This window comes from Budorcas taxicolor, chromosome 5, assembly GCF_023091745.1.
Source record: "Budorcas taxicolor isolate Tak-1 chromosome 5, Takin1.1, whole genome shotgun sequence".
Lineage (NCBI taxonomy): Eukaryota > Metazoa > Chordata > Mammalia > Artiodactyla > Bovidae > Budorcas > Budorcas taxicolor.
Window position 1 is genome coordinate 78,624,040 of NC_068914.1, and position 19,585 is coordinate 78,643,624.

A 19,585-nucleotide genomic window follows, 5' to 3' on the forward strand; every position below is an offset into this window, starting at 1 on the left:
TGGGTGCCTGCCAAGAGAGCCCACTTGCCTACCAGGCATGGGCTGTACAGCCTTGTATTTTTTGGAATTTGATTCCACTGTTGCAGATGCAGTATGATGCATTTATTTATCTCCCCTCTTTGGTTGACATGGTTTATGAATCTTGCTTCACTTTTGGCTGTAGACCAATAAAAATTAAAAATAACATATTATAGCATGAAGCCCAAAAGGTAAATAAACATCAGAAAAGAGCCCCCACCCCCATGATTTCTGCAAAGCTACACCTGAGTACCTCTGACTCTTCTGGTAGCTTTTTCACATTGGTGGGAAGAAGGTAGGCCTGATTATATGAATCTAAGAGAATCCTCTCCCAAAACAGTGAACTTCTAGGTAATGGTGCATCTTTGTAAGGAAGCTAGAGAAAATGTTGAAAGCGAATGTTGAACCCTGATTACTTGGCATCCAGCTGATAGACTTGCCTGGAAACTTCTCCCCCTAGGATACTTTAAGAAGCATTTTTTAAAGTTTAGTTAAAAGTAGAGTAGAGCCCTTTGGGTATTAGGACTCCTGCCCTTCTTCCAGTTCAGTTGTTTTATTTCATGCCCTAATTTTTGGAGTTGTAGTCATAGAAATCGTGCCCGACTCTCTTGTGATCCCGTGGACTGTAGCCTTCCAGGCTCCACTGTCCATGGAATTCTTTAGACAAGAGTCCTGGAGTGGGTAGCCATTCCCTTTTCCAGGGGATCTTCCCTACTCAGGAATGGAACCTGGGTTCTCTGCCTTACAGGAGAGTTCTTTACTGTCTAAGCCAGACAGCAGAAGCCCTGCAGTCATAGAAATCTACCCCTGGAACAGCAAAACCTTTTGAAATGTCCACTGGGCCAGTATTGCTGACATTTTAATGTGCATTTGAAACACCTGGAGAACTTGTTAACCTGCAAATTCTGATTCAGTAGCTCTGGAACTGGGCTTGAAATTCTGACTTCCTGCAAGCTCCCAGGTGATGCCTTTACAACTGGTCCGTGGACCTCATTTTGGGTAAGAAGCTCTAGACACTCCTCAGATGTGATCTTCTGGAGAGGAGGAACCATCTTAACCGTCTTTATATCTCTTATACCTTGTTATGATACTATAATGGTGCCTGGTACAGGGCAAACATCTCAAAGCATTTGTTAAATGAAAGTGACAGAGATAGACAGAGAGGGCTGTTAAGTACATGGTTTGGATTTCAACTTGTATTGAATGCTAGCTCTATCCATAGGTCTTGTGTGATCTTGTGCTTTGAGCCTTAGTTCCATCTCTGTACCACAAGCATGAAAATAATACCTGATCTCCTGGGATTGCTCGGGAATATTAAATGCAAAGCTGTTTGTAGGTTAAGGACTCAAGCTGTACTATCAGCCAGCTTAAGTTCAAATCCTGGCTCAATGGGTTAGTTATTAGTAATGTAACTTTAGTCAAGTTACTTAATTTCCATAAAACGGAGCTAATTATTATGAAAAGAGATGAGAAAACTCATTTAAAGTACTTGGCACAGGGTCTGGCAAGATATGGGAAAGTCTAACAAAATTACAGACCTCTTTCTTTGGCAAGCACATCTTCTCCACCCACGGACTAACAAAACTATTTTAGGTTTGGGGTGATTGTTGGTTATCGTTATCCTAAAGTTGTTGAAATAGTCATAGATGAAACTAACTCTATCCAGGCAAATATTCACATATTTTAATATTTATATACTGTTCTTCTCATCTCCATGTATAGTTATTGTTGTTATGACCCAGGAAGCTTGTAACAAAATTTGAGAGTCTCTCCTTAAGGTTTTCCTTAATGAGAAACTCTTCTCACTACACACTTGCATCAGCCTTTTTTCTCTTGGTCCCTTATCTTTCAGAGTTGATGAACTACGTTTGTATTGTTGGGAGGAGTCTTGAAAAGTTATCACTTCTTTTCTTCTAATGTCTTTCTGTACCTTTGGGTAGAAGAGGCTATAACTTTTTCTTATATTCAGTTTTCATGTTGGAAAATTCTTCCCTCGCTTTAACCACTTCTGCTACAACAGAAGTCTGTTTTCTCCTATTTTCAGAGGGGTTTATCCACCAAATAAGGCTTTGTTCACCTCTCATTCTCTTTAAATACCTACTGTTTCTTTAATTCTTTCATGTTTTCCAGGCTCTTTCATACATGCTTTTTCCTCTTTTTCTCTTTCCTTCATATAGAATGTAGTACTTCAGGGGAGGAGCTAGGAAAGGTTATTTAAGTTCAGCTATTCATCTCTTTTGTGTTATAAATCCTCCAGTGAAACCCTATAATCTAGTAAGAACCTGACTGGTGGAGATTAAAATAGGAAGATTATTTTCCCATTGTACAACCCATCCTTAATTGGATTGTTGTTGTTGGTTTATTTTTGGTTTTAAATAACTGCTCTATATTGCTTGCCTCCTTCACATACCTCAGTATAATGCCTACATCCTTTTTTAAGCCTTTGTCTATTGAAGGTCAGCATGATGGCCACTGTAGATTTTTGTTTTGTTTTGTTCACAGAACAGTTGCCTACCTAAGAGTTGATCGAATTCTGCTTTATGGGTACAGACCAACCCAGCGAAAACTCTTTCTTAATAGTACTCTTATCATCCTGAGACCACATGTCAAAGACACCTTCTCCAATAGCCCATTTTTAAGTCAATAACGAGGTCTTTGCCAGAGGTCAGTGCTTTTTTAACAGGCAATTGCAGTTTTAAAATGGTAAAATAACAGAAACTTGTGATAAGCCGCTGACCTAGTTATTGTAAGCAGACTTTTCCATCACAAAAAAAAAGATTGTTTTTGTTGTATGTGTGTGTGTGTGTGTGTTTAAATTTGCAGCAATACAAAGCAAAGATTGAAAAACAAAAGAGAAAAAAATGTGGAAACACCATAAAGAAAATACAGAGGCTTTCTTTGAGTACTTCATTCTTACCGAGCAAGATTTCCCTATAGCCTAAGCCAGTCTGGTTCCTCAATAGAAGAGGAACCTTAGATTTATGGAGGGTTCCTCTGAGTTGCTAATGAGAGGGGCAGGTACATAGAAGGAGTGATACACGACGCCACCACTCTGAATGCGAGATTAGTGCCTACGCTACAGTTGGTGCCACAGAAAAATCGTAAATAGGTCAGAGTCAGAAGAATCCGTTCAATTGAGAGTATCCAGCACACACACGGAGGATGAGGGTCGTGCACCAGGCAGGAGAACACTGGCTTAGAGGAGGAAGGAGGGTCTCGTGAGGGGAGAGTGCATTCCTAGTGGTACTGCTTTTCAGTCCCTATTCTCCGAATGCCCTGGTCTTATCTCCGTCCTCACTGCCTCTTGGGAAGACCATTTGGAAGAGCAGGGGGAGCTAAGATTCAGTTCAGTTCAGTCGCTCAGTCGTGTCCGACCCCATGAATTGCAGCACACCAGGCCTCCCTGTCCATCACCAACTCCCGGAGTTCACTCAAACTCATGACCATCGAGTCGGTGATGCCATCCAGCCATCTCATCCTCTGTCGTCCCCTTCTCCTCCTGCCCCCAATCCCTCCCAGCATCAGAGTCTCTTCCAGTGAGTCAACTCTTCGCATCAGGTGGCCAAAGTACTGGGGTTTCAGCTTTAGCATCATTCCTTCCAAAGAAATCCCAGGGCTGATCTCCTTTAGGATGGACTGGTTGGATCTCCTTGCAGTCCAAGGGACTCTCAGGAGTCTTCTCCAACACCACAGTTCGAAAGCATCAATTCTTCAGCGCTCAGCTTTCTTCACAGTCCAACTCTCACATCCATACATGACCACAGGAAAAACCATAGCCGTGACTAGACAGACCTTTGTTGGCAAAGTAATGTCTCTGCTTTTGAATATGCTATCTAGGTTGGTCATAACTTTTCTTCCAAGGAGTAAGCATCTTTTAATTTCTTGGCTGCAGTCACCATCTGCAGTGATTTTGGAGCCCCAAATAATAAAATCTGACACCGTTTCCCCATCTATTTCCCATGAAGTGATGGGACCGGATGCCATAATCTTTGTTTTCTGAATGTTGAGCTTTAAGCCAACTTTTTCACTCTCCTCTTTCACTTTCATCAAGAGGCTTTTGAGTTCCTCTTCACTTTCTGCCATAAGGGTGGTGTCATCTGCATATCTGAGGTTATTGATATTTCTCCCGGCAATCTTGATTCCAGCTTGTGCTTCATCCAGCCCAGCGTTTCTCATGATGTACTCTGCATAGAAGTTAACTAAGCAGGGTGACAATATACAGCCTTGACGTACTCCTTTTCCTATTTGGAACCAGTCTGTTGTTCCATGTCCAGTTCTAACGGTTGCTTCCTGACCTGCATATAGGTTTCTCGAGAGGCAGGTCATGTGGTCTGGTATTCCCATCTCTTGAAGTATTTTCCACGGTTTATTTTGATCCACACAGTCAAAGGCTTTGGCATAGTCAATAAAGCAGAAATAGATGTTTTTCTGGAACTCTCTTGCTTTTTCCATGATCCAGTGGATGTTGGCAATTTGATCTCTGGTTCCTCCTCCTTTTCTAAACCAGCTTGAACATCTGGAAGTTCACAGTTCACGTATTTCTGAAGCCTGGCTTGGAGAATTTTGAGCATTACTTTACTAGCGTGTGAGATGAGTGCAATTGTGTGGTAGTTTGAGCATTGTTTGGCATTGCCTTTCTTTGGGATTGGAATGAACACTGACTTTTTCCAGTCCTGTGGCCACTGCAGAGTTTTCCAAATTTGCTGGCATATTGAGTGCAGCACTTTCACAGCATCATCTTTCAGGATTTGAAATAGCTCAACTGGAATTCCATCACCTCCATTAGCTTTGTTCATAGTGATGCTTTCTGAGGCCCACTCGACTTCACATTCCAGGATGTCTGGCTCTAGGTGAGTGATCACACCATCATGATTATCTTGGTCGTGAAGATCTATTTCGTACAGTTCTTCTGTGTATTCTTGCCACCTCTTCTTAATATCTTCTGCTTCTGTTAGGTCCATACCATTTCTGTCCTTTATCAAGCCCATCTTTGCATGAAATGTTCCCTTGGTATCTCTAATTTTCTTGAAGAGATCTCTAGTCTTTCCCATTCTGTTGTTTTCCTCTATTTCTTTGCATTGATCGTGAGGAATTCAGCAGTACCCGTAATTTGCAGGCCAAGCAATTTGTACTGAAAACTTTCAGTAGGAGCGCTAGTAAAGATTTTTGGGAAAAGCTATTAAGCTTGGCTGCATAGGATAGACGGAAAGAGGCAGAATTGAGAGGCACTTGAGGCACAATGTGTTTTAATAAGCTTTTCATGGTTACTCATCACAACAGCTCTGCAAGTCCCTTGCATTATTTTCCTCCTGTGGAAGCATTGCAGCAGGGAGCTAGCAGGCATGCAGGGGCTTCATCTTTCTTTGCTCCTGGTGCAGCCTCTGACCCTGTGGAATGCCCCTGAGTCCTGGTGCCTTGATCCATTTTTCTCTGTCAGCTTTCTGCCCCAAGTCTGGGGTGCACAGGCAGGCCAGGAGCTTAGACCTGCCATAACAGGAGGCTTATTGGTGTTTGGTTTAGTTGATTTGAAAATGTTGGGGATTTTCCCCTTTATTTAAAAATAATGAAAATTCTCTTTGGAAAGCCAGTCCCTCCACAAGAAAGGCAAACAGGACCTTCTGGATAATGATTTGGCAGACTTAAGTTGGTTGTTAAAATTAATCTGATTACATGCAGTCTTTTATTTAACAGCAGCACTCAATAAGAGTCCATTTCATTTTGGCAAGTCCAGCACCCCCGTTTCCTTGGGCTGCCAGGATGAAAAGGAAGGTTGCTCTCCCTTGTCCCTCTCCAGCCAGATCTGTAAACCTCAGTTCTGTGGAAAGATTTAAAATGTTAAGGGTAAAAGAAGGGCCAGGGTTAGAGTACTGTCAGATGGGTCTCCAGAGAAGTGGCTTTATTATGTCATTCTCTTGCTAATACCCTGCCATGCTGTTTCCCAGACCTCAGCCTTTAAGATTCCTCTGGCTAATCCCACCCAGTAATGGTTTTTCCTTGTCTGGCTTCCTTATCTCATCTCCGTTTTGCATGGTCTGATGTTCCTAGTCTGGTGTTTTGGTCTGTCGTTGTCGTTCAGTTGCTATGTTGTCATTAAGTCGTGTCCAACTCTTTGTGACCCATGGACTGCAGCGCGCTAGGCTTCCCTGTCCTTTACTGTCAGAGTTGACTCAAACTCACGTCCATTGAGTCAGTGATGCCATCCAGCATTCCCATCCTCTGCCTCCCCCTTCTCCTGCCTGCAATCTTTCCCAGTATCAGGGTCTTTTCCAATGGGTTGGCTCTTTGCATCAGGTAACCAAAGTATTGGAGCTTCAGCTTCAGCATCAGTCCCTCCAATGAACTGGTTTGATCTCCTTACTGTCCAAGGGACTCTCAAGGGTCTTCTGCAGCACCACAATTTGAAAGCGTCAATTCTTCGTCACTCAGCCTTCTTTATGGTCTCACATCCATACAGGACTATAAGAAATGCTCCTTAACTGGAACATCACCTCCTGTGTTTCAGGAGACCAAGGTTTTCTTCACTTCCTTTTCATTTCTGACAGTCACTGGAAAGGTCCTAGGCAAATGCAGATGCTGAAGGAAATCACCCACAGATTGTGTTGCTCATACCAGGTGGTGGCCTCAGGGGAAATTCATAGTTAATATGTTGCCTGCCTTTGGGTTTATCCAGGTGGAAAAAGCAAACCTGAAGAATATGGATTCAAGATGAAAAAGGTAGATAAATAAAACCAACATTGATGATATATATCTTTCATTAAAAAATGGTTTACTATGAAATACAGCTTCATTCAGAAAAGCATCTGAAAATGTAGAGTTCAAAAATACATGCTTCTTTAAAACAGTCTAGTTCAAGTGTCTTTATATTTATTAGTGAAAAACTTATGGGTTAGTTCTTACTAAAACCAGATGATTAAATGTCCAGAAAAGCCAAAAAGAATTCCTGTTTTACTATTACATGTAGCAGTTTACTTATGGATGGACTTTTCCTTGTCAATAGCACTTCTTTTCTTAATGGGAAATTTTTTAAATTAGAAATTTAGGCCATAAAGTTCTAATGTTAATCCCAATAATATATTTGCTGGTTCTTAGAGCGTTCTGATTGCCTCCTTCTGTATGTTTTGTATACACTTGACTCTACTCAGCCTGTCCGAATCTTCCCCAGATTCAGAAAGTGTTCCTTTCATTTTGTGCCTGAAGCTGTACTGATATTTTACATGTGCTCTCATGTAACTGTCCCAGTAACACTGTGAGATAATGCAGTAGTGTCATTCCCATTTCACAGGGGTAGCATACTCACGCCCTCAGGACAAGTAAGGACTGAGCTCAAGGTCTGAATCCCTTTAGGCCCTAGCTCTGCCCCTGACCATGGACCACATGCCCCTCCTCATCTACCATAATTTCCTCATCTTAAGTCCATTCTGAAGGAGATCAGCCCTGGGATTTCTTTGGAGGGAATGATGCTGAAGCTGAAACTCCAGTACTTTGGCCACCTCATGCGAAGAGTTGACTCATTGGAAAAGACTCTGATGCTGGGAGGGATTGGGGGCAGGAGGAGAAGGGGACGACCGAGGATGGGATGGCTGGATGGCATCACGGACTCGATGGATATGAGTCTGAGTGAACTCCAGGAGATGGTGATGGACAGGGAGGCCTGGCGTGCTGCGATTCATGGGGTGGCAAAGAGTCGGACACGACTGAGTGACTGAACTGAACTGAACTGAACTCCTATGGGCTAGTGTCTACATCACTTATGACACACTCCATGCCTCCCACATTGCCCATATATAAGCAGGTGCTAAAGTAATGTTTCATGGGGAAAGAGTTATTTTCCATTTTTGCAGGGGTGAGAGGAGAGAATTCCTGTGTAATAACTTTGTACTCCAAGAATGTGAGCTTATAAAGAGTCCTGTCTCCAGTATCCTTTTTAAATGCCAGCCTTATAGTATTTTTGACCTTATCTAATGTTCCATTAGAGAAAAACCTATATAAAAGTTAACTTGCATTGCATATAGTGTTTTAATTCTTTGGTATTAAAATTACTCTACATCTATAGCTCTTTTTGACTTAGAGTTGTCTTTTGTTTCCTCTCAAGATGAGCATCTACTGTTTGCACTGTTTGGTACTAAGTAGCAATATGTGAACGGTGAACTCCTTGCTATTCAAGCTGGTTTTAGAAAAGGCAGAGGAACCAGAGATCAAATTGCCAGCATCTGCTGGATCATGGAAAAAGCAAGAGTGTTCCAGAAAAACATCTATTTCTGCTTTATTGACTATGCCAAAGCCTTTTGACTGTGTGGATCACAAGAAACTGTGGAAAATTCTGAAAGAGATGGGAATACCAGACCACCTGACCTGCCTCTTGAGAAATCTGTATGCAGGTCAGGAAGCAACAGTTAGAACTGGACATGGAACAACAGACTGGTTCCAAATAGGAAAAGGAGTACGTCAAGGCTGTATCTTGTCATCCTGCTTATATAACTTATATGCAGAGTACATCATGAGAAACGCTGGACTGGAAGAAACACAAGCTGGAATCAGGATTGCCGGGAGAGATATCAATAACCTCAGATATGCAGATGACACCACCCTTATGGCAGAAAGTGAAGAGGAACTCAAAAGCCTCTTGATGAAAGTGAAAGAGGAGAGTGAAAAAGTTGGCTTAAAGCTCAACATTCAGAAAACGAAGATCATGGGATCTGGTCCCATCACTTAATGGGAAATAGATGGGGAAACAGTAGAAACAGTGTCAGACTTTATTATTTGGGGCTCCAAAATTACTGCAGATAGTGACTGCAGCCATGAAATTAAAAGGCGCTTACTCCTTGGAAAGAAAGTTATGACCAACCTAGATAGCATATTAAAAAGCAGAGATATTGCTTTGCCAACAAAGGTCCGTCTAGTCAAGGCTATGGTTTTTCCTGTGGTCATGTATGGATGTGAGAGTTGGACTGTGAAGAAAGCTGAGCGCTGAAGAATTGATGCTTTTGAACTGTGGTGTTGGAGAAGACTCTTGAGAGTCCCTTGGACTGCAAGGAGATCCAACCAGTCCATCCTAAAAGGGTGTTCATTAGAAGGACTGATGTTGAAGCTGAAATTCCAGTACTTTGGCCAACTCAGGCGAAGAGTTGACTCACTGGAAGAGACTCTGATGCTGGGAGGGATTGGGGGCAGGAGGAGAAGGAGATGACAGAGGATGAGATGGCTGGATGGCATCACCAACTTGATGGTCATGAGTTTGAGTGAACTCCGGGAGTTGGTGATGGACACGAGGCCTGGTGTGCTGCGATTCATGGGGTTGTAAAGAGTCGGACATGACTGAGCGACTGAACTGAACTGAGAGTGAGGGATGTAAAAAGGAATGAGGCAAAGTATCTGCCCTTGGAGCAGTTTTAGTTTATTAGGTAAAACAAGAATGTGAGCAACTAATCCTGACAAAAATTAAAAGCAGCCGTGAAATTAAAAGACGCTTGCTCCTTGGAAGAAAATCTATGACAAATCTAGACAGCGTATTAAAAAGCAGAGACATCACTTTACTAAGACCATAATGTCAAAGCTATGGTTTTTCCAGTAGTCATATACGGATGTGAAAGTTGGACCATAAAGAAGGCTGAGCACTGAAGAATTGATGCTTCTGAATTGTAGTGCTGGAAAAGACTCTTGAGTGTCCCTTGGGCAGCAAAGAGATCAAGCCAGTCAATCCTAAAGGAAATCAAGCCTGAATATTCATTGGAAGGACTGATGCTGAAGCTGAAGCTCCAATACTTTGGCCACCACCTGATGTGAAGAGCTGAGTTATTGGAAAAGACTCTGATGCTGGGAAAGTTTGAGGGCAGGAGAAGGGAACAACAGAGGATGAAATGGTTAGATGGCATCACCAACTCAATGAGTATGAGTTTGAGCAAACTCTAGGAGATAGTGAAGGACAGGGAAGCCTAGTAGGGTCACAAAGAATGGGACACAACTTAGCAACTGAACAACAAGAACAGTCCTGACCCCCAAAAAACGAAACAAAACAAAAACAAGTCAGTGAGAGCAGCTGGATAGGACTATAAACTCTTAGATAACTGATTGATAATTTTTCATGCATGATGTTTTGGTAAATAATAAATCATTCAGTCATGATGTTAAGCTCCAAGTCATCATAATGAGATTAAATCTTTATGCTTCTCTTTACAGCAAGTTTATTTCTGATCGTGAAAGCAGAAGAAGTCTCACCAACAGCCACTTGGAAAAAAAGAAATGTGATGACTATGTAAGTGTCATTTTAATAAAGTTTGCTTATTTCTTAAATTACAATAATTGCAACAGATGTTTTTAATTCATCCAGCATAGTACCAAAAGCGTAGCTATTTACTCACCAAGACATTCCTCGGAGCCTGTGTATTCTCTCCTGAAACCCATTTGAAAAAATAACTAGACCATGAAGAAAGAATTCCTCGAGTTTCATTTCCCTGTTGATTCCTGATAGTGCTTTAAAGGCTTTGGAGTGATGATCTTTCTGGAGGACTGGTGACTGTGTCTCTGTTCAGATTCCAGGAACAACCTCCTTGGGCATGTCTGTTTTTAACCTAAGCAACGCCATTATGGGCAGTGGGATTTTAGGACTCGCCTTCGCCCTGGCAAACACTGGAATCCTACTTTTTCTGTGAGTGTTGACACAGCCATACTTTCCATTTAAAAACTGTATTTTCTGTGTGTTTCTGTTCATACCCAGAAGACATTGGAAATATTTTTAAATGGTTCTTATTTCTTTTTATGTTTTACTAGCTTGACTAAGTTATAGTGCATACTTTTGTATTGTTTGTTTGAATGGTTTTTTCCAAGAAGCACCTAATATTTGTACAGCTAAGAAAATAGAAAATCGTTTTATTAATCAAAACTACCAAAATAAGTACTTGTAAAGAGGATAAAAGATTTGAAAATAGCACTTGTATTTTTGGACACTTGACTTGTCACTTTAAATCTCAGCTAAATGGTGAAAATACTAAGAGGTGTTTAATCCATCCAGTCACCACTTTGGTATTTGAACTGCTGTGGGACATAAACTATATCCAAAGGTAACTGCAAATTTGTTTGTAAGAAATATTCAAGAAGCACAGAAGTTTTCAGTGGTTTAAAGATGAGAAAATAGGGTGTACTTTACCCCTGAGTTCAGTGAAAAGAAAATGGACAGTTTTATTTCACAATAAATCCATCTCAAACTGTTGAAGAAGACTTTCTGCAAATGTACAGAGGGCTTAATTTCAGTTGGAATGAGATGGCAGATTATAGAAATCATTGTTTTTGCCAGGAAAATTCCTACCCAATCTCATTCCCCTCTCACACCTCAAAGGAGTATCAGTAGTGCTTTGCCTGCTGAGGCTAGTACAAAATGCCCTTCTCCTGGGATCTTGCCTTTTTGCCCCTGACGACACTTCCCCTCTTCATTGGGTTTGCCCAATAGTCCTCATTGTTGTATCCATCATTTCTTTGGAAGCATTTCTGGAAAGACTACTAACCCTGCAGATTGTGTTTATTTCTTTAGAAAGACTTAGAAACCTGACAGAAGTACATTGCTACCCATCCCACTACTCAGGCATCAGAAATGCCTACCCAGGCTGTGCTATAGGGATTAATATTCTTACTTTTGTGTGTAAACCCATTAGAGGTGTCCTTCCTAGAATCAGAGCAACTCTGTGTAGGACAGTGAATCTAATATGTTGCCTTCTTTTTTGTCAGCCTAATTCAGGAAACCCGCTTCTCTTTATTGCCCAGACTGAGTCTTTCTGGGTGGTCTTTCTGTGTATGTATATCTTGAGCCAAGTGCCAGGTTTTAAAATGACAGAAGGTGAACAATATATTTCTATGGTGATATTTTTTTTTGTATATGTGAAACTCTGACCCTGTGAGGATACCATAGATGGAGTTTGAGTAGCTGCACTTGTGATTTTCAGTGCATTGACATGAAGCCCCTGACTGCTAGTCTCTCTTTTTAAATAGTTATGTAGTCCAGCAAGTAACTTCGCTACTGTGAGCTGGAATTCCCTATGCTTTGAAGCAAGAAAATTGCACTAGAAAAAAAATCTCACAACTCTATTTACCTCCAGCACCTTATAGTTCTGTGACAATTTTCAGTTATTCCAAAGCTGGAAGGAAGTTTGGTTCAAATGTAAGTGTTTTACATTGATTTCTTTCTTTTTAGCTATTGTAATATACAAAGTGTCAATTCTTTAATGAGGATAATGAGAAAATTCTTGTGGCTTATACTCTATGCCAGGAACTACTCAGAGTGTTTTATGCTGAGTCCTGACAAGTCTATGAGGCAGGTATTACTGTCAGTTCCCAGTTTCACAGATAAGGGAACTGAGGCTTAGAGAGTAGACTTCAGCTCTGGAATCTCTCTTTGTCACCACCCTGGTAATTCCCTCCTCCTTTCTTCTCTGCTAGATCCTTTGTTCCCTGTATTTTCATTTCTTGCTGTTTCTGGATTTACTTCCTTGCGTTTGCTGCTGAAAAAGGGTAAATAGAAATAAAATTTCTGAGACCTTCATATCTGAAAGATATTTTTATTCTGCCTTCATCATTGATTGCCTAGATATAAACTCTATCTAGTTTGGCTAGATATAAACTCTCTATTGGCAGTCATTTTCCTTCATAATTTGGAAAGCATTGCTTCATTCCTTCCTAGTTTTTTTTTTGTTATGAAGTCAAAATGCTTCTGATTCCAGATCTTTTATATATAGCCAGGGTTTTTGTTTTTATTTTGTCTCTCCTGGAAACTTGACAGATCTCTTTGTTCCTAACGTTCTGCAGTTTCACAGTGATGTGTCTTGCTGTGCATCTCTTTCCATCCATTGTCTCAGGCAACTGGTACAGCTTTTCTTTTAGAAATTTATGGTCTTCAGTTCTGGAACATCTTCTTACATTGTTGTCTTGATGAATTTCTTCCTGCTCTTTCTCTTTTTCTCTCTTTCTAAAACTGTTACCAAGATTTTAGACTTTCTGAACTAGCCCTCTAACTTTTTATTCTTTTCTTTATTTAATTTGTATACTTTGTCACTGTACTTTCTGGGATATGCCATCAAGTTTTTCTCCAACTCTTTACTGAATGTTTTATTTCTTCTTCTTTTTTATTTACAGGAGGTTTTAAACATTCTTTGAATGTTCCTTTTTTTATATTATTTTGTTTCTGTTTTATGATTTCATTGTTTTCCCTGAGGATTCTAGTGATCATTTTTCTCTATTATGGAAAATTTCAAACACCAAGTACAGAATCTAAAAGCTCCCCTTATTCCCTTTATCTCATGACCTTGCTTGTTTAGTCAGCCCCTTTTCCAGGTTGTCTTGAAGCAAATCCAAGCCATCATTTCATTCAAAAATATTTCAGTGTATTTCACTAATATATGGCTGTAAAACATAACCATAATATGTCATACCCCCAAAATTAACCACAGTTCCTTAATATCATCAAATATCGAAACAATATTTAAATTGCTCTGATTATCTCATTTTTAAAAAACAATTGGATTGTTCACATCAGTACTCAAATAAGGTCCATATAGCACAAGTGTTTGGTATGTGGTTTAAGTCTCTGAGTCTGTAGGCCCCCCATTCTCTTCTGTTCTCGTCTGTGCAATTTATTTGTTGAAGAAACTAGGACGTTGGTCCTATAGAGTTTCTATAATCTGAGTTCTGCTGATTGTACTCTAGTGATGCAAGCTGACTTTTCTGTTTTGGACTCTTTCATTTTAGAATCTTGCCTTAGGTATCAGGTTGTCCCTCTCTGTCTGCTGTATTCAAGAATTGCTAGGGGGTGGGGGGAGAACGAGGCTAATTGAGATCTGGTATACATGAGTGGAGCTTGTTGGAAATAGCTTAACTAAAGATGCTGTCAGTAGCCCTTTTCTTGGGGAACCAGCCATGTCAGTTTCTCCTTGGCTGTTCGCATCACCCAGAGATCTTCCTGTAAGGCCTGGGCATTGCTGCCGTCTTTCTGGGGACCAAGTAGAGGGAAATGGCTTGGGGGAGTATATCTGTGCATGTGTGCACCCAATCCTGGTTTTCATTGCAGTACCCCTCCCCCACAAGTTGTACTGGGTCTCTCACTTGGAGACTTACAGTTTATACGTTTCAGAGAATATATTTATGTATCTTTTGCCTAGATGGGAGAGGAGCAGTCAGCTCAATTTGCAGAGTAGATACCTGGTCTGAGGAATCTAGCTATTTCTTGAAGTTTGACAGATCCTCTTTATTTTAGCTTATCGTGTCCATTGTTGCCCACTTCCAGTAATGCCCCCAGGCCCTTTGGGAATTCTCTGGTGTAAACTGGTTTGGCTTTCTCCACTGCAAATTTAAGTTTCAGATCTGTCTGCTTTCCAGCTTCTGAAACTTTGTAATTGTCTCTTCTCTCCTATTCTTACTATCCTAGGAGTTTTGTGCCTTAAAAAAAAAAAAAAAAAATCCCTTTACAGGTTTATTGGAGCAGGGGAAGCAGGGGTAAATTCCAGCGTTCCATCATCCACTCCCAAAATGTGGTTGATTTTTAGTTACACTGGTTCAGGGATAAGCCTCTTCTTATGACTCTGCAGTTTCTGATTGAGGCGCAGACTTAGATAAAGGTGATTTTTATAGTTGTAGGAAGATCTCCTCTGGATAAAACCATCATAGGTTGTTTGGTTCTTTGTAAGATCCATGAATAGCCAGCACCACACACCAAATCTTCAGGGTAAAGCTCATGAAGGTAGTTGTATAGAGACCCAAACTTACAAGTTTTTCACGGAAGGCAGAACTTTCCTACCTCAGAACAAGGGTTCCCTCTGTGTTGTAAACCAGCTGCTCCCACAGCTGCTCAAAGCCAAGAAGCAGTTGGCAGGATGAAGATAATTCGTGTGGTACAGGGCCCTGTTCCAGACTCTTATTGGCCAACACCGAGAAGGAGTCGAAGCCTGCCCAGTTTTCTTTAGAAAAGCAGCTGGGAAGGCTCCTCTGTGTCTCACTGAGGCTGGGTGCTGGACTCTTCACTGGGGTCATCTGGAAACTTGCTGGGGTGATTGCTTTTCCTTGGATGAGATTGGGGCTTATTTGGGGGACCTGACTATAATGGCTATCATTCATGTTTAAAGCACATCTGATTCAGTTAGACTCAGTGAATTCTGCCCTATTATAAGAATACTGTGAGGATTTGTGTTATCCAAAGCCTTTCTGAGGCTTTATATTGGCATCTTAAGAAACAGGAAATATGGTCATGGGGAATCTCTGCTTACAGTTGTTCTGAATGTATATGTTCTTTGTTAAAAAAATAATAATAATAATGGGGCTGTTCCCTGAAGCAGCAATTTGGCGATGTGCTGAGTGTTAGATGCTCAGTCGTATCCAGCTTTTTGCAACTCCGTGGACTGTAGCCTCTGTCTGTGGAATTCTCCTGGCAAGAATACTGGAGTCATTGCCATTCCCTTCTCCAGGGAATCTTCCCTACTCAGGGATTGAACCCAGAACTCCCACATTGCAGGCAGAATCTTTACCATCTGAGCCACCAAGGAGCCCGTGAAAGTAAGGGTGAGATGCTCCTATCGAATCAAGTTTTCCTAAGAGTGGGGTCCAAGGGAAAGGCAGTGGATACTGAAGAAATCTCTCTGCACTGTATCCGCCTCCTCTCTTGCTAATCTCTTTGCACAGCTTCCCCATAACTTCATTATAGCAAAAGTTGGATTAAAAGTAAATATTAGCATGGAAGAATGATGGCTTTTGTTTTGTTTGTTATTTCACATTACCATCTCCCAAAACAGGAAAGTTGCATTTTCTGAAGATTTCTATTAAAGGCCTACATTTTATAGAAAATTAATCTGTGAAGAGCATGTCATCTCACTGTGCCAGGTGAATGAGAGGTTAATTACACTATATAGAAGCTGATAAAGTAATAAATGCTTTATATTTTTCCTTAACTTCTTAGCATGCATTATTATTTTAATCATGTAACCTTTAAGTTTAAAACCATGAAAAAGAAGAATGTAATTCATGATATTCCTAGGAGCTCAAAGAGATATCACAGTTTATTGTAAACACTGAGTTTGTAAACTATCTGTTCAAAATGATCATTGTGAAATAACATTATAATCTGTGTGGAATAATAATTTAAATTTTATTTTGGCTTATTATTACTCCTGCCTATTTTTGGTGTTTTCCATTTTCTGTCTCACTTAGGTAGTGGTGATGAGAATAAAAAGGATAATGTCTAAAAGCACACTTTGAAAAATGACATGCAAGAAAACATGTATTAATTAGTAACGACCCCATCAAGCTCCTTTAAGAAACTAATGAGTGTGAATATAGACAGGCAGGGGAGGTAGAGAGAGGGAGATGGAGAGATAACCAGGAGTGCCTGGTACATAGTAACACTATGTCCTAAGCATTTGCTAAAGTATTAACTAGGTAGCTACTAAATAGTAGGTAACATTTGTTGAACGGTAACTATATATGCCATATTATCTCATCTAATCCCCATAGCAACACTATGAAGCAAATATTACCCCCATTTTAATGATGAAGTAACTGATGTTTAATTACACCTTAGAAAGTAGGGGAGCCAGAGTTGCATTCAGGATCTCTTGACCCTAGAACCTGAGTGACCTAAAACACTATGCTGCCTTTTAGTGATGCTTTCAGAAGCCAAACTTACATTATTAATGTACTTCTTGAGACAAATCTTATTCTTATCAATGGGTATTTGCAAGTTAATCCCTTAACTCTTCAAAATCACCTTGTAAAATCAGTCAGTACCCTTGAACCACTTTACTGCTGTTCCACCAAGAACCATCACCCACCTTTTTTGTAATGAAAATAGATCAGGAATACCAAGGATACCAAATTGTGTGTCAGGGGTGGTCAAGTTCCTGGTTGCAGCAAGTATAATACATGCCTCATGTGTTCAGTCACCTAGTCATATCTGACTCTACAGTCCCCCTCATGGACTGTAGGCTGCCAGGCTCCTCTGTCCATGGGATTTCCCAGGCAAGGTATTCTTGCCTGGGAGTGGGTTATCATTTCCTCCTCCTGGGGATTTTCCCAGTCCTAAGCTGGGTCTCCTGTGGCTCTGCACTGGATTCTTTACCACTTGAGCCGCCTGGGACACCCTAGACAAGCCTCCAGTATGTTGTAAAACCAGTAGGCTTTGTGAACTGCTTCATATTTGTCTTTACCTGTGCTTGCCTTTGCCTCATGCGCTAGTTAAGATTGCTCACTGCCCTTGACCCTAATTCCTTCCAGGACTTTAACTAAATTTTTTGTAATTAAGAATTGAAAACCAAGAAATAGCAAAGTCAAATAACATCAAGTTCATTATTAGGGAATTGGTTAAATAACCATACTAGTTCCATGAAATGGAATATTAGACTACTATTTAAAAGAGTGAAATAGACTTATATGTCCTGGTATGGAAAAATTTTCCAGGGATGTTATTATGTAGAAGCAAACTGAATATTCGGTGGAAGTAAGCATGGGGATAGATTGTGTATATGTACGTTTATTACCTAGACTTTGTGGGGAAGGTTCACAAGAAAACTGTTGACAGTGGCTACTTCAGGAGTGTGACACAGGGCCTGGGGGCGGAATGGGAGTGGAAAATTTACACTCTTTAAAGTATCTTTTTCACCATATGCTTTAGGGGAAGAAACTAGTTAAGATAATTGTTTTTTAAAGAACTTAAAACCACTGCAATGAGACTTTTTCTCTTACCTACAGAAAACTTGAGAAAAAAATAATTCAGTGTGGTTATTTAGACGACAAGAGCTAGAATGAGCCATCAGTACAGTGCCACCTGCTCCAATCTGCATTTCCCCCTCATCTCCCTGCAGACTGCCTCTGCATCAGCCACAGAGGCCACCAGGACTGTGCACATCACCTTGGCCTTTCCGCTACCCAGTGGGGGCCATCCCACTCTCATACCATCCCTGTGCTTCTGAATCTTGACATTCCTATAAGACCCAGGCCAGATGCCATCTCCAAAAAGGTTTCTCTGATCCTCCAAGATACAGGGAAGGATCTCCCTTTCTTCTTTTTTTGGTGTAGCCTTTATAGCAAATGGCACTTCCATTATTTAGGGCTTCCCAAATGACGCAGTGGTAAAGAATCTGCCTGCCAGTGTCAGAGACACAAAGAATATGGGTTCAATCCCTGGGTTGGGAAGATCCCCTGGAGTAGAAAATGGCAGCTCACTCCAGTATTCTTGCTTAGAAAATGGACAGAGGAGCCTGGTGGGCTACCGTCCATGGGATCACCCGAGTTGGACATGACTTAGCAACTCAGCACAGCACACATACTTCCATTATTTAGGCATATATATTCTATTTCCTGTTGAGCACTGATCCCTACAAAGGCAGGATTAATGTCTAATTCTTCCTTATCTCTCCCCCCCACCATAAAATCCAAAACAGTGCTTGCCTATAGCTGATCTCAATAAAGGTTTCCTGAAATGAATGAATGACTATGTAAGAATTAGCTTAGTCTTACAAAGGCTTTAGGGCAAACAGTGTCCCTTACAATTTTGCCAACTTATCAGAAGGAAAAAAATCAGCTATGAGATTTCGTTCACCCTCCAATTTTAAGTAGGCTGTGGAGATGTAATGAAAATTATAGAAGGTTAGCCAGGGACTCACCACCCTTTGGTTACTTTCCTGGGAATGCCTCCTTCATTTGAGAAATCAAAATAGAGACTGTTAAGAAATACTGTATGAGGTTAGCACTGCATCGCTAAAAGGGCATTTGTTGCTAAATTGCTATTTGCAGAAAGGACAGTAATTTTCATTGTCAGTTTATAGCAATTACCTTCACTTTGTGGTGGATTGTTTGTTTCAATTATAGGTAAAGTCCCTCTCTTAATATTTACCTTTGTAGATGGTTATCATTATCCTTCCACCAAAAAGATGCAACACAGTATTGCTTATAATCACAGTGTTTGCAAACAAATCAGTAAATAGCCATTCAGTAAAGATAAATCTAAAAAATGAAGAATGCTATAAGCCAAGATCAGACTACCAGATGCCTTCTCTAGTGTTTTACAGTTCAGCCTGCATAAGGGGTAGGCAGAAATGGAATTAGAACAACAGACTCACCAACACATTGCCCTCAGTCCTGTTCATATATTATGGTTGTTTGATCATTACTGTCGTATCACAAATATGGGCTTCTTGTTCTATCAGGAGATTTACTGTCTTAAACAACTACCTCAGCATAGCTCTCTGGAGTCTCTCAATCTTTTTCTGCAAATTTTACCAAATTGGAGTGAGATTGCAGTGTACCTTTGCAAATATTCTGCATGATCTTGAACTTCCATTGCGTTATTACTTCAGATATATTCCTAAAAGTTTGAATCATACCCACCAAAGATGATAATTTTCTCTTAGCCATAACAAAGATGGTCTGTGTGATATTTGTCAAGTCATTCCTGATAGATGTTGAGTTGTCTTCTCTGGGGGCTCTGAAGCAGGCAGTTCTTTGCCTCCTAAGGAAAGACCAAATTGGATGTTGTGATATCAAAACAAGCACAATAAAGAGGAAGTCAGTAGGAAATGCTGCTCTTCTGATGATCCTAGGA

The 19,585-nt window shown here is 40.6% G+C and overlaps 1 protein-coding gene across 1 annotated transcript in view; it reads left to right on the forward strand.

The window, feature by feature from the left end:
* Window positions 1-19,585, forward strand: part of SLC38A1 (solute carrier family 38 member 1) — a 51,198-nt gene that overhangs the window by 2,346 nt on the left and 29,267 nt on the right. Inside the window, exons 2-3 of the mRNA XM_052640440.1 lie at window positions 10,195-10,270; window positions 10,548-10,663. Of these exons, the coding sequence (XP_052496400.1) occupies window positions 10,195-10,270; window positions 10,548-10,663 (192 nt within the window). The remainder of the gene's footprint in view (window positions 1-10,194; window positions 10,271-10,547; window positions 10,664-19,585) is intronic.